The sequence below is a fragment of the Cyprinodon tularosa genome, unplaced genomic scaffold (genome assembly GCF_016077235.1).
Source record: "Cyprinodon tularosa strain WSP-4 unplaced genomic scaffold, ASM1607723v1 ctg385, whole genome shotgun sequence".
In the NCBI taxonomy this organism is placed as follows: Eukaryota; Metazoa; Chordata; class Actinopteri; order Cyprinodontiformes; family Cyprinodontidae; genus Cyprinodon; species Cyprinodon tularosa.
This window is the reverse complement of record NW_024039102.1, coordinates 1,272,952-1,288,333: the sequence shown is the minus strand read 5'-3', so window position 1 is coordinate 1,288,333 and position 15,382 is coordinate 1,272,952. Positions and strand designations below refer to the sequence as shown.

Genomic DNA, 15,382 nt, shown 5'->3' with positions numbered 1-15,382 from the left:
CTAAAGCTGTACCTCCAATCCATGTTTTACAATCGATACTGTCCCACTAAGCATTAGCTCCATTAGCAGTCTAATACTAATAGAGTACTGGTGCTGTTGATTATGACTGATCTTACTATGTGTCATTGCCAGGTTACGGTATCGGACTACCCCAGAACTCTCCTCTGAGTTCCAACATCTCTGAGTTCATCAGCAGGTACAAGTCAGAAGGTTACATGGACTTGCTGCATGACAAGTGGTACAAAGTAGTTCCTTGTGGGAACCGAGTGTTCGCCGTCACAGAGGTCAGTCCTTGAGGTGTCCTCAAACCATGTCTGTAGAAAGTTCCTCATGTCTGCTTAGTGTCTCATTTGTCTCATTATGGTTCTAGTTGTATGTTATTGGTTCCATATGTCTGTTATTTGGCTATACATGTCTGTTTATGGTCCCATGTGTCTGTTTAGGGATCCACATGTTTGTTTTGGCTCCACTTATACTATAATGGTTCCACGAGTCTGTTTAGAATTTTACTTGTATGTTAATGGTTTCAGGTGTCTGTCAAGAGTTCCATAGATATGACAATAATTGAACGTTTCTGTTAAAGGTTCCAATTTCTATGGTATTGGTTTCTTTTTGGGGGGTGGGGGGGAGGTTTCTCATGTCTGTTAATGGCTCCACATGTTTCTTTAGGGTTCCAGTTGTATGTTAATGGTTTTGAGTGTCTGATTATGCTTCGATTTGTATGTTAATAGTTTCACTTGTGTTAGTGTTCCACGTGCCTATTTATGTTTCCACCTCTATGGTTTTGGATTTTACATGGCTGTTCCTAAATTAATTCATATGTTTTTTGTTTCCACATTTCTGTTATCAGTTTAAATTATTTGTTTAGGGTTTCACTCATTTGATAATGACATACATGATGAGCCATTATCACTCGTAAGTCAATGGTTCCCCAGGCATATCCTGTCTGTTTAGGGTCCCACGTTTCTGTTGAGGGTCCCATTGGTATATTTATGGTTTCACATATCTGTCAGTGGTTGTACAGATCTGTTTTTTTTTCCAGTTATATACATCTATCTAGGATTCCACTTGTATTTCAATGGTTCCACTTATATGTTACTGTTTTGAGTTTTACGTAAATGGTTCAATGTGACTCTTATGGTTTCACATTCATCCTAATATTTCTACAGGACTGTTTAGCGTTCCTCTTGGATAGTTCCATGTTTCTCTTTGGGTTTCGATTGTATGTGGTTCCACTTGTACATTTAAGGTTCCACATGTCAGTCAGTTGTTTCTCATGTCTGTTTCTTTGGTTCTTCTACATTAATAATTACTCTTTTATGTTCACAGTTCCAAGTGTTTGTTACTTGTATGTAAATAGATGAAGGTCTGTCAGACTCTTCAAGTGTCTGTTTACTGTTCCATTTGTATCTTTTTTGGTTCCACATGTCCGGTTATGGTACCAGATGTCTGTCCAGGGTTCCATTTGAATGTCAAAGTTCCACATATCTGTTTACATATCTGTTCGAGTTGTATGTAAATGGTTCCATGTGATTGCAGAAAGTTTCACTCTTGTGTTAATGACTCCACAGTGTTCCACTTGTATCTGAAAGTTCCATGTGTCTGTTTTTTGGTTTCATTTGTATGTTAATGGTTCCACCTATATGAAAATGGTTCCACTTATCTTTTTTAAGATTCCTCATCTACCTTCCATGGTTGTATGTTTTGTTTTCATATGTTTGTTTGGAATTTATCTTCTATAATAATGGTTTTAAATGTCTTTTCAGGGTTCCTTGTTTCTGTCAATGGTTTTAGATGTCTGTCAGGGTTCTGCTTGTATATTCATGGTTGAACTGGTTCAGCAGGTCTGGTTTTATATTCAGGCTTTCACTTGTATGTAGGTCCAACTTAGTTGTTTGGTTCGAGTTGAATGTTTTTTGTTTCAGACATCTGTCAGTGGTTCCACATGTCTGTTTGTACGTTTCTCATTTCTCTCCATGGTTCCATTCGTATGTCTTTGGTTTCACGTTTGTTCAGAATTCCACTTGTATGGTAATGGTTCCAACAATGGTTCTTTCCAAGGCTCCACGTGTCTATCGATGGTATAAAATGTCTCTTGAAGGATTGCATGGGTCTTTTTTTGGTTACTTATTGTTAGAGTGATAATTATAAAATTAATGTATGGGCATATGAAATATTCTGGTTCTGGTTCTATCCTGTGATTCAATCAGTAGGGTCATAAACTTTTATGACCTGCGTCCAGTAGGTCATGAGGCAGAGTCACACGGTTGTGTGACTTCCATCCAGCCAGATGGTCATTTCACACTGTCCTATGACCTGCATCCTGCCAGATAATCATTACTGGGTTTTCTGTTTAAGGCCCACCCTAATATGTTGTAAACTGTTAATAAAAGGCTTTGCTGTGAAGGGATCTGAGTGAAACGGTGCTGGTTTTGAGCCAGCAGTCTTTCTCCCTTTTGGGTTTTAATCCAGAAAAATGTGAGTTTAAAAGATTAAAAGGAAATGATCAACACAGAGACAGGGTTTTTTGACGTCAGTGTCCGCAGGGTGGAGAGAAGCTGCTGGCTCGGAAAACCAGCACCTTCTCACACAGATCCCTTCATAGCAAAGCCTTTTATTAACAGTTTACAACATCATAGGGTGTGCCTTAAACAGAAGACCCAGTAATGATTATCTGGGGGGATGCAGGTAACAAGATAGTGTAATTTGACCAACTGGCTGGATGGAAGTCACACAACCGTGTGATTCTGACTGGAGGTCATAAAAGTTTATGACCCTTGTGGTTGACACAGCATAGAAATGTAGCATCCTTTTTCTTTCAATGTTTCATATGTCCACACAATAATTTTATAATTATCACTCTAACACTCCCCTATGCAGAGGTTGACAAAATCCCTGTCTATGTTTGATCATTTCGTCCTCTTAATCTTTTAAATTCACATTTCTCTGGATTTAAACCCAACACTTATATCTACCTAGAGTTCCACTTGTATATTTATGATTTCACTTATATGTTAATTAATGGTTCCACGTGTGTTGTTAGGGTTCAACATGCTTGTTAACGTCTGAGTTGAATGTTTTTGGTCATACATGTCCGTCTAAGGTTCAAATTAAATATTAATGGTTTAACAAATCTGTTAATATTTTCAAATGTATGTTAATGGTTTCTCATGTCTCTTTCAATTTCACTTATTTTTGAATGATCCTACATATCTTTTAATGGCTCCATGTGTTTTTTCATGGTACCACTTATATGTTTCCACTTTTTTCTTTAGGGTTCATCTTGTTTTTTCAGTAGTTCCACATGTCTGTTTTTTGGGTTCTCCATGTCTTTTGAGTGTTCTACTTGTATGTTAATGGATCAGCATGTATGTCAATGGTTCCACATATCTATTTATGGTTTAAGTTGTATGTTATTGGTTCGAATAACCTGTATATGGTGCCATTTATATGTACTTTTTCTCACATGTCTGTTTTCAGTACTTATGCATGTTAATGGTTCCACTTTTATACTACTTCCACTAATGTATTTACAATTCCACTTGTTTGTTTATGGTGTCTATTTAGGGTTATATTTGCATGTTAATGGTTCTACATCTCTGTTTAAGGCTCCTCATATCTGTCAATGGTTGTACTATCTTATTATGGTTCAAAATGTTTGTTTTTGGTCACAGTTGTATGTCAGTGGTTCAGCATGTGTGCTGAGCAGTCCCAGTGTTTCTTTTTTCTGTCCTTAACAATCTCTCTACACATTTCTGATATGGGTGATTGAAGCCCCCAGACCAGACAGAGATGTAGCTGGTCAGTATGCTCTCTATTGTCCCTCTGCGGAAAGAGGTGAGGTGGGGATGGGGTGGGGATTTGCTCTCCTAATCTGATGCAGAAGGCGTTGATGCTGCTCTACTCTCTTAACAAGGGTAGAGGCGTGAAGGGAACAGGTCAAGGTGTCTGTGGTCTGTATCCCCAGTAAATTGATCCTGCTGACTTGCTCCATATTAATAAGTGGAGGGGTGTGCGACTTGGCGGACCTTTTCTGGTGTCAATGATAATCTTGTCTCTGTTGTTTATGTTTAGGATGAGATGCTTGTGTTGCACTAGTCCACTATTTCCCCTCCTCTCTGGAGGCCAGTTTGCTGTTGTCCCTGATGAGACCCACCATGTCGTGTCGGCTGCATACTTGACGTGGTTCCTTCTGAGCATGGTAGAGAGGTCTTGGGTCATCAGGGGGAAGAGCAGTGGGTTCAGTACGCAACCATGGGGGAGCTGTTGCTGAAGGAGATGATGATAAATGTGTTTTTGCCTTCCCAAACAGACAAGCGCATGGTCCTGGGGGATTATCATGTTGAATGCACAGCTGAAGTCCAGAGGCAGCACTCGCATGTTGATGCTGTTATTCTATAGGTGTCCTAGGTGGAGCGTAGAGGAGACTGTGTCTTTTGTGGAGCAGTCAGAGCAGTAAGCAAACTGATGCGGATCAAAAGAAGAAGGCATTAAAATGATGGGATCTTTTATTAGCCTCTTGAAGCAATTGATTATGATGGGAGCTGCTGCGACTGGGCAATAATCGCTAAGTGATGAAATTGTGAGTTTTTTGGCTACTGCTGTGATGGTTGCAGTCTTGAAATAGGATAGGTTGACAGCAAGGGTCACTGAAACATTAGATATGTCTTTGAGTACAAGAGCCATCTGGTCAGCACAGTATTTGAGCACCGCTATGTTATCAATGACTACTGCTTTTCGTATGTTGAGTCTTCTCACCATCCTTAGAACGTTTGCTGTTTTAACTCTGAGTGCCTTTTTCATCTGGCTCACAGGAGTGTTGATTAGTGCTTCAAATTGACCAAAATACTTACTCCCAAAAACATTGCATCCTTTTCCATATCTCTCTGTCCAGCTCCAAGGAAATACACAGCCATTAACATCAATTGGAGCATTTATGAATGGTAGGCAAGGTGACGACAGACAGCCAGCAAAATTCAACTTAATAGAGAGGTTGGCTACAGTCCCATGTACAGCTGTAGTCACAGGAACATTAAACTGTTTGAAAATATATATAGCCTTTACCTTTAACATTTTTATCTATTCCAGGGGTCACCAACCTTTATAAGGCTCAGGGTCACTTCAAGGGTACTGAGTCATAGGAAAGTCGACCATTACTAACCCATGAAATGCAAGGGGCAGCATTCACCTAAACCTTGTACATTATAAATATATTTTTATTGTTTCATTAAATTTCTAATTTTATTTTAGAAATTGTCATTTTGAAATGCCCTATGATGAAATATAATAAAATAACATTTAAAACTTAGCCCATATGCGAGTTGTTCTATTCTCTGAAGATTCTGAGGGCACCCTATGAGGTCCTTGAAGGCCCCCTGGTCCCCATGGACACTGCATTGGTGACCCCTGGTCTATACCTTTCTTTCTAACCTCCTGAGACAAGTTGTATTTGTTTTTTCTGGTCCATGTTGAGTGTGGTACACACCATGTAAACAAACAGCACAGTTGCACTGTAGCCCTATATAGTCACCCTGACTGATTACAAGATTGTAGACACCTGTGATGCTAATTAGTTGGCAATTTGATTTATTGTCTTTTCTAGGGGTACTAAGAATTTTGTTCATGTGTGTACTTCCACTGGTTCACCTCAGGGCTGTATGCTGTCACCCTCTGTTTTACTCTGTATGCTAACAGTTGATAGAGAAGCCAAAATCTGGTCACTGATAACCTTGTTTAATGGTGAGAGGAGCCCTACCTCCAACTGAGCTCTGATAAAAACAAAGATGTGATTGAAAAATAACAGTTTATGGTTTGCTTGTGGGTGTATCTTTATTTTGGTCATTTTCTTTACTTTTTAGTTACAGATATCAAAAAGAAAAAAATAAGTGGCTTTTTGATTTTAAAGGAAGTTGTGCTTCATTTTTCTATTACAAAAGTATGACAGAATATTTGGGACTTGGTGAGGAACAGGCTATTTTTGCAATTCCACTACTTCCTGGTGTTACACAAGCTCCTTTGTTTCTGTCTTCATTACTGGAAAGACTGATCAATCCAGATGTATCTGACTTCAGTAATAATAGCTGCATTGGTCGGACACGTCTCTCCAGTAATGAAAGACAGGAAACTAAGGAGCTGGCTGAAGTTCAGGAAGTAGTGGAGTTGTGCCACTCTAGCAGAGTTAGAGCATAGAAATTACATGAACAGTACACAAAACGATTGCAACATCCACATTAACAAAGCAATTCAATAGAAAGAAAAAGATTTACTTAAATACCTTTCTACATTAATTAATTATTTTCTAGTATATTTACATAAACATGCATACATTAGCAAAAGTACACATTAGATTAATTACTGGGCTGTAAATATTAACTTAGGTAATCAAAATGCTTCTTGGAGCACCTCTTCCAGGCGGACACAGTATAAATTAGGAGGGTGGAGAAGTTTGTGGTGGAGTAGAGCCATATTTAGTGTCAAATTTGAATTATTGATGGTGTTGAGCAAGTCTATGTTGTCCTGATAGAGTAAAGGAGCAGCCTTGTAGTCTGTGATGGTCTGGATGAACATCTTATTGTTTTGATGGCTCAGATCTTAGGCTGATCTGAGCACCTCTCTGTCTCTAGACTGGATTCGTTCCTTCAGCAAGGGGTGATAGTGGCTCAGGACGGATGGATTTGGCCTTTAACAGTTTTGGCCTTTGTCAGTTCAAGTCCCCGGACTGAGAGCAGCTGTTATGTTATGTTATTGGGCAAGACATTTGACCCACCATGACTCAGGTTTGTTTGTGGTCAAAGGGGCCTGGTGATGCTGAATGTATCACAGCTTTGCTTGTTTTTGTGTGTCCCAAACTTTAATGCACATTTAAAAGAAGAATTTAGCTTAACTCAGGCTTTAAACCTAAATTTAAAAGTAGGTGTAAAAAAAAAAAAAAAAAGTCCTTTGTATTGTTAGAGGGGAAGGGATGCTGTTCCACCAGCAAAGAAAGTTAAGGTAAAAACTGATTTTTTTTTATACCTTTGATTTGTCACCAAAAGAGGTTTTAAGATGTAAACAAGAAATTAAACCCTCATCTGCGTTCAGATGTTGCGGAGCAGCGCAGCTTCACACTGCCAGACTGCTGTGGCTGCTGGCCCAGCCGGATTCCCCTTAACTGCAGCCGTTAATTCAACCTCACTGTAGATAAATCTGGCTAAGTGATTGTTGCAAAAAAAAAATATGTTTAAATATGTTCTTAAGAAATAACATAATCCTTAAAACTTCATCTGTGCTGTAAGTTCATTCTGATTGTGAGCCTACAGATGCTTGGAGTAGATCCACATCACCTCCATATCAGACAAAGTCAGCTGAGGTGGCGTGGACATATTTTCTGACGCACCCTCTGTGTCTCTCTCAGGAGGTGTTCCAGGCATGTCTCACAGGGACGAGGTCTAGGGGACGATCCAGGATTCAATTAATGGACTGTGTCTCTCAGCTGGCCTGGGAGGACCTCAGGCTTCCCCAGCAGAGCTGGATTAGGTGTCTGGGAAGAGGGAAGTCTGGGAGTCTTTGCTGAGACTGCTGGCCCTGTTCTGAATGAAGTGGAATACCACAAGTACATATTTCTCCCCTGTACTCTGTGACACCTTTTCATGTTTAGGGTTTATAACACAGAGTCTCAGCTGTTTGTTACATTTTTATAACTTTTGTTTTTTTTATTGTAAGGCTGTAGTCCTAATTTGATTAGCATCCTCCATGTGCATTTTTTGTGTGTGAGAAAATATTAATAAGGCTGAGGTCTGTGTGGATTCAGCACTACAGACCAGAATTATTTTCCTACTCGTAGCTTGGCTAGTGTTCTAACTGTTGCACCAACAAAAGGTGAAGGAAGAGATGCTACAATTTGCAGCATTCAGAGCCAGGGTGTCTAAATGGGACTGGAGAGTAAAACCACTAGAGAGTAAAACCACTAGAGAGTAAAACCAGTTGTGCATTTTTATCTCCGTCACCCACTGGACTGAGGGTGTAGTTCAGTTTTTATCAGACTGATTTAAATAATTGTCTCTGGTGTTGCAGAATGTCTGATGGAATTCCCAGGATTCCTTTTACCTTGGTTAAACAAATTCTCAGGCTTTCAGTGGAGAAAAGGACTAATAATTGAATGTAATTTAAAGCTATTTTGAGTTCTTAAACTACTGGCTATTTACTAGTTTTTGGATTACCATTGGTAATCCATGGTTTCTGATTTGCCCCATAATGATCTTGTTTGCAAAGACATCCTCCAAGCATGTCTGGGTGTATGCATAAACTGATGCGGCATAGTCTTTTACATTGGGATGTTGATTTTCAGTTGCAGCCTCCCGGAACATGTCCATTCAATGCTCCCAAAACACTCCTGTAATTCTGAAACAGATCCTGCAGGCAGGTAGCCTTGTGAGACCATCCTGATCTCGCGAGCTTTCAAGGTTTCACTCGCAAATCAGTCTGGAGACTCTCCGTTAAAGAAAATTTGGAGCAGTTTACCAAACGAACGTCCAATCAGCGTTGGCTTTGAGGCGGGTTGAGCTGTGACGCAACGAGAAGCGCGACAGTTCAGTCTAAAGAACATGGCGGCTTCAGCCGATGAAACTAGCGTTAGCGTGGCTATCGAGCAAGTTTTATCGGAATTACAGAGTATTTCTTCACTGGAAGAAGAGCAAAACACTGCTCTGGAGGCTTTTCTCAGAGGAAAAGATGTTTTTGCTCTTCTCCCGACTGGTTTCTGCAAGAGTTTGACCTATCAATTGGCTCCTCTTCGTCGTCACTCTGTTAGTACTTCATATGCTTCGTTGATCTGATTGGTTTATTTGGCCTGTCTATCACCAACATAGGCCAATCAGCTGACCAGTATTTTCGCCCCTTCCCAAAATTACTTCAACGGAAGGTTTCCAGATGGATATGTGGAGCAAATCCATCTGACGGAGTCAGATTAGCAGGCAGGGGCAGATTTAGGAATACTGGGGCTCTAGGCAAAGCCATGCAGGGGGCCCTCTGAATTGAGAAGACAACACATAAAACAGACTCTTTATACAGATACAGAAATTTTAATAGAATAGACATACATTGTTTGTTCTACGTTTTGTCCCTCTCTTCTTGTCCCTTTTCTTGTTGTTTTCCTCTCTATGTTTTGTACTCAGCTGACTTTTCATGCTGTCTCAAAAGGAATGAAAGATTTATTTCCAAGCACTAAGCTCCCTGAGCTGATTGCTCCTTCCTGTGTTTCCAAAAAAGGCGATAGCAAAAGTAAATATCACAGTTCTTTTTACTGTAGACAAGCCATGATTTGCTTATCTGTTCTCCAGTTTTCATTTGGATAAAATAATAGCTGCATGAATCATGACAGCAGACAAGATAGAGGAGAGCAGGAGGCAGGGTTACCAATCTACTCACTCTGGAGAGCAGGGTTCGCTGCTTTTTATATGCCAAGTTGTACCTCATTCATTATACACATTTTATTGTTTCTTAAGAGAAGATTAACTTTATTGTCCCAAAAGAAATCCCTAATTGTATTTTAGACATTGTCATTTTGAAATACTCTATAAATGATTTTAAAAGAACAGCAACAGAATAAAATAACATTTCAAACTTAGCCCACAGGCGAGTTGTTCTATTCTCTGAAGACTCTGAGCACACCCAATGTTGTCCTTGAAGGCCCCCTGGTGCCCATGGGCACTGCATTGGTGACCCCTGGTCTATACCTTTCTTTCTAACCTCCTGAGACAAGTTGTATTTCTATGTATTTCTGTAGACACCTGTGATGCTAATTAGTTGGCAATTTGATTTTTTTTTTCTTTTCTAGGGGTACTTAGAGTTTTGTTCATGTGTGTACTTCCACTGGTTCACCTCAGAGCTGTATGCAGTCCTTCTGTTTTACTCTGTATGCTAACAGTTGTTAGAGAAGCCAAAATCTGGTGACTGATAACCGTGTTTAATGGTGAGAGGAGCCCTACCTCCAACTGAGCTCTGATAAAAACAAAGATGTGATTGAAAAATAACAGTTTATGGTTTGTTGTAGGTGTATCTTTTTTTTTGGTAATTTTCTTTACTTTTTAGTTACAGATATCAAAAGAAAAAATAAGTGGCTATTTGATTTTAAAAGAGATGGCTGAAGTTCAGGAAGTAGAGTTTTTTTTCTATTACAAATGTATGACAGAATATTTGGGACACGGTGAGGAAGAAATTCGGAGAAGGAGTAATTTTTCCCCCTCTTCTTTAAAAAGTCAGTAAAGTAGAAATGTTAAGAAGAAAGTTGAAATATAGTGTTGAGAATAAAGTCAAACAGTCCATTAAAAACACTTGAAAATGGTTTTAACAACGTGGACCGAAATAACAAGATATCCGCTTCACCATGTACTGTTTGGAGACGTTTGCCTACCTCCTTTGAAAGCGACTTTTTTTAAGGTATAGTGGAGGATGTTCTTCTTCTGGGTGGATCATCAAAATAAGTGGTCCTGCTAATTGTCAATCATTCTGGTGATATATACCAGTGGTTAGTCTGACATGGTGGAAAAATTGCAAATCTTCTTTTGGAAAGTAAGCTTTTGTGAGCGATGCAAACAGCAACTTTTAAACGGAGCATGCTCGAAAAGAAATGGTCTCGTGCACGCTATCGCATGCGTTTTGGTTAATAGGCGTTACCTCTCGAGAGTGGGTATAGGATTGTGCTGCGCATGTGCATTTTGTTTAAAGTGGAGAGGGCGGGTCTTTTCAGAAATTTGCAAAAATCCTCCACTTAACCTTTAATGACCTGGTTCTGCTAGAGGTTTCTTCCTGTTAAAAGGGAGTTTTTCCTCTCCACTCTCGCTTCAAGCATGCTTAGTGTGAGGGATTGCCTTCTATTCAACAAGTCGATGCAATCGACTGGTTTTCCTTTGGTAGAAAACTTTTAATCAATTTGACTTTATGATCTGGTGAACTGTAAAGTGCCTTTAGATGATATGTGTCGTGAATTGGCGCTTTAGAAATAAACTGAACTGAATTGGAGCTATGAATGAGATCTAACTGCCCCATGCAGGCCTCTATAGTATACTGTCCTCCTGTCTCCAAAGTGTCCCATTGTGATTTGGAGAAAAAGACATGAGTGAGACACTCACATGCAGCAGCAGTGAACATGTGAAAGCAGTCACAATATGTGCAACACTGCCCCCTGGTGGCTGACTCAGGAACCTTACTGATCCCACTCTGTGTTCCAGACTCTGCAGATGGGCATCAGTCACTTCTCAGGACTCTTTGTATTGCTGTGTGTTGGAGTGAGCGGAGCTCTGCTGACCCTCGCAGGTGAACATGGATTTTATCGACTCGTCCTGCCGCACATCCGCCGCCGACAGAACCTAAAGTACTGGCTGCACACCTCCCAGGTGGGTTCCACATGATTTTTCCAGCTCAGTGTTCTTAAGTCAGTGTGACTCTGGCCTGGTCCTCCTGTTTCTGATCCTAAAACTGAGTCTGATGTTTCTGTCTGACAGAAAATCCACCGAGCTCTCAACATGACGTATGAGGATGTTAAAAAGCAGCGAGCTGAGAAAGAGAAAAGGTTAGTTTGGCAGGTTTAACCCAGATTATGATGTTCTTTACTCCAAACATTTGTAGTTTATTTTAGTGGTGACATTTCTAATAACATGATTGTATTTATTATTATAGTATCAGACTTTGTTTCCATGAATTCACTGAGCTCATCTTCAGGCCCCTCAGGAGAACACGTCTTTTTCAGCTAGCTGCCTTTTGTATCTCTGCTTCTGTCTCCTTGAACCCCAGTCGGCCTCGGCAGATGGCCGCTCACACCGAGCCTGGTTCTGCTGGAGGTTTCTTCCTGTTAAAAGAGAGTTTTCCTCTCCACTGTCGCTACAAGCGTGCTTAGTGTGAGGGATTGCCTTTGAGTCAATGAGTCGATTCATTCAACTGATTTTCCTTAGATAGAAAACTGAATCAATCTGACTGTATGATCTGGTGAACTGTAAAGTGAACTGTAAAGATGACATTTGTTGTGAATTTGCGCTATATAAATAAACTGAATTGAATCATTTGAACACATCAGCATAAAGGATACCCAAACCCCCCCTGTTTTCTGTCTCTCTCTCTTCAGCTGTAACCTGGAGAAGCCCCAGACAGCTCACAGTAACCCTGTTACATTAGGCCCCCCGGGGCCCCCAGCCTGTGCTGCAACTGCCAAATGGAATAATGAAACCAGTAAGGACGGTCCAGCTGCTCCAGATGCTCGAGATTTCAAGCGGGTCCACTTCAGCCTGGAGACCCTCAACACCCGGCGCCTTCTTGCTCGTCTTGCAGCCTCAGAAGCAAAGGGGGCCGGGTCCAAAGGTGACGTGGAGGAGCCCATAAAGCCGAAGGGGGGCCCAACCAGCAGGTTGTGTGAGAATGGAGGCCCGGCAGCTTCTTTGGCCAGTTTGGTGCTCTCCTTACCCTCCTCCTCCTCTGCTAAACTCAACACCCCTCTATCTGCTGCTCCAGCCCCCCCATCTGTAGCTAAAGCCCCTCCCCTTTCTGCTGTCACTGCTCCTCCAGTATCTACAACCCCTTCCATCCCGGCCCCTCCCCAGCCTGGAGAGCTGCAGGAGCTGCAGGAACAAATCGAGCAGATGAGGGAGAAGCTGAGAGTCGCTTTGGCTCGGAGGGCTGAGATCCAGACCACTTTGGCCAAACCCGTTTCTACGGTTACAACCAACCCAGTGCCAGAACAGATAACTACAACAGGGAACCCCCCCAAACCCTTACCAACCATCACCACAACAACAAGTGTTTCTCCTGACAAGAAGAGTGTCACAACCATGACGGTGCCCCCCCACAAGGTGCTGTCCAAAGTTCAGCCCCTCCGCAGCAGATTGTCCAATCAGAGGAGGTGATGCATTCCCCGGCTTCCACTGGACTGAGAGAAAAAGACAGATTTTATTCTGAAATGACATTGTTTAAATGAGAAACCAGCACAAAGATGTTATGAAAGCAGCTTGCATCCATCACCTTATTCATTGCTGCTGAGACTCTTGGTTAAATATTTTATTTTTTTAAATGGTCGCTTTAATTTTATTAAAACTGTTTTCACTTCATGTTTAAAATTGTTTCTGTAAGGATGTCTGAAAAAGAGAACAAGCCGTTTCAGTCGGAATGAATAATAAAAGCCTCAGGACCAGGATGTGGATCCTGAGGAACTCCACCTTTAACAAACTGTCTTTTTATATTTGGTTGGTTGAGCTCAAATATGCAAACATGAAAACAAATGTTGCTGAATATATCAGAGGGATTTTTAACATGTTTGGTGTTTTTATGCAGTAAACCTATAAATTTGTCTAAAGTTTGTGTTTAAATAAAATTTATGGTGTTTATCTTTCTACTTTTGCCTTTCTTACTTATTAAAGCACCTAAGTTTTAAGATATGAGGCGCGTCAGGCCTTGTTAACGTGTACACAGCTCATCCAGTAACTGATTCACTCAGTTTGTTTTAATTCTATTAAGATCTGATATTTCCTCTTAAATCTGATATGTTTAATTTTTAAAGTCCAAACGAGAATAAAAGGTCTTCCTTCTCTGAAGCTCCAGCTTGAACCAAGTCAAAGTAAACAACCGCTGATGTTAAAATATAAGATTTTTTTCAGGATATTAACTTACTTTTCAAATCCTTGAATAACTAAAAAAAGTTTTGACAAAACTATTTTTATACTCAAACCTTTAAGCCTTTAATCTGATTAGATGCTGATCTGCAAACAGATTATTAGATGACAGCATGTTAACTGGAGCTTTCTGACCTTTAAACCTCATTAAAACCCATCAGCTCCCACACAAAGTTTAATTCATGAAATGTGATAAAGGTTGCTCCTAAAGAATAGATCCGTGCAGGTGGAAAGGATCCATGGATTCATGTGGCTTCATGTGGAGATGATTGATGCAGGACAGCAGCTGGAGCAGAGAAACCTGTTCTCCTTTTCAGGGGTCAAAACAAAAAGACACCATTCTGTTCTTGACACTGATTTTTGATGTTCTGACAGTTCTGTGGTGCAGTGAGGTTCAGGGGCACCGCGGCAGAATTACAAATAAATATCTTTGTTTTACTTGTATTTATAAACCTGAGCCTCTTTGCTTTTTTACTCTTGTTTAAAACAAGATCAGTGCAAGACAAAAGCACATTTTAATCACCTCAATTAGGAAAGAGGATCAAATACGTGTGCAGCCACATTTTAAATTGTTAGTAGAGACTATTTGTAAATTATAATCAACATTTTCTCCAGATAAGGTTCTTCTAGTTCATCTCTGCTGTCAGGTCCTCTTTGGTCCATTCATATTAGCTATGTATGACTATTAATAGGATGTGGAACAATACAAGGTGATATATCTGGACAAAGATCTTATGGCAGAAACACTGATGTCATCACACAGGGACCGAAGGTGAGGAATGAAGGGTTTATGTATATCTGATAATGTTACAGCCACTGTTAAGTTTACAGTTATTTGTTTGAAAGGAATGAAAAAATAACTCCTTAAATTTTGAAGGTAATGTTTATTTTAGGAATTTACTGGATCTGCTCTTGTTTGTTGAATCAATGAACCTGTGATCGACCTCATGCTCTGCTGAAGAGAACTGTAGACCCAATTTAGCTTAATTACTTCAAGGATGAGAACTAGTTACATTTACTCAGTTAAAGGAGTAACATTTTGACCAAAAGAATATGCTTTTAACGATTAGATTATTGTAACATCTATTGTGACTCTGCTGAATAACAAGCACATTTTTTAAAGTGCTCTAGATAAAGACACAGTTCATGTTTGTCTTATATGAGCCGTGTCAATAGAAGGGCACGCTTATAGACAGCAAAGAGTAAATATTGGACATTTTATTGCTTTTTTTATTACAATATTTTTGTTTTATTACATTATAGCCTTTAAAAGAGTCTGTAAATAATTGACATTTTGGTCTGTCTTTATGACAATATTAAATCTCAGATGTTTTAGTACTCAGTAGGTGAGAGTGGGGATGGTTACAACTGTTTTTATTTTTCCATTAAATTCTCACAGCCTCTTTTTATTTGAATGACAAAACTTGAACATGGTAAACGTACCTCTGTCCCCTAAACACCCATCAGGAGCCTTATGTAAAGCAGGTAACACGTAGTTGTACGGTTGAAACTGTGATTTATTAATAAAACTCATTTTGGATCACACTATTTTATCTAATTACTGGCTTATTCAACTTTGGATTAAACCTTTAGAGATCAATTTGATAAATAGATGCCCCTCATAACTACAATCTTTAAACTTGCTATACTTGCTTAAAACATTAGTTCTCCCTCTGTGTTTAAACCTGTTGAGCCAAGTCACGTTCTCTCTGAAGGTATTATGGGATGCGTTTGCTGTCTTGTAGGAA

General features: G+C 39.9%; 1 protein-coding gene across 1 annotated transcript in view; it reads left to right on the top strand.

Annotated features, from left to right (window-relative positions):
- grin3bb (glutamate receptor, ionotropic, N-methyl-D-aspartate 3Bb) overlaps nt 1-13,531 on the top strand; it is a 61,507-nt gene extending 47,976 nt beyond the window's left edge. Inside the window, exons 6-9 of the mRNA XM_038297191.1 lie at nt 133-284; nt 11,208-11,372; nt 11,481-11,548; nt 12,098-13,531. Of these exons, the coding sequence (XP_038153119.1) occupies nt 133-284; nt 11,208-11,372; nt 11,481-11,548; nt 12,098-12,872 (1,160 nt within the window). The 3' untranslated portion in view covers nt 12,873-13,531. The remainder of the gene's footprint in view (nt 1-132; nt 285-11,207; nt 11,373-11,480; nt 11,549-12,097) is intronic.
- Nucleotides 13,532-15,382: the final 1,851 nt, after the last annotated feature.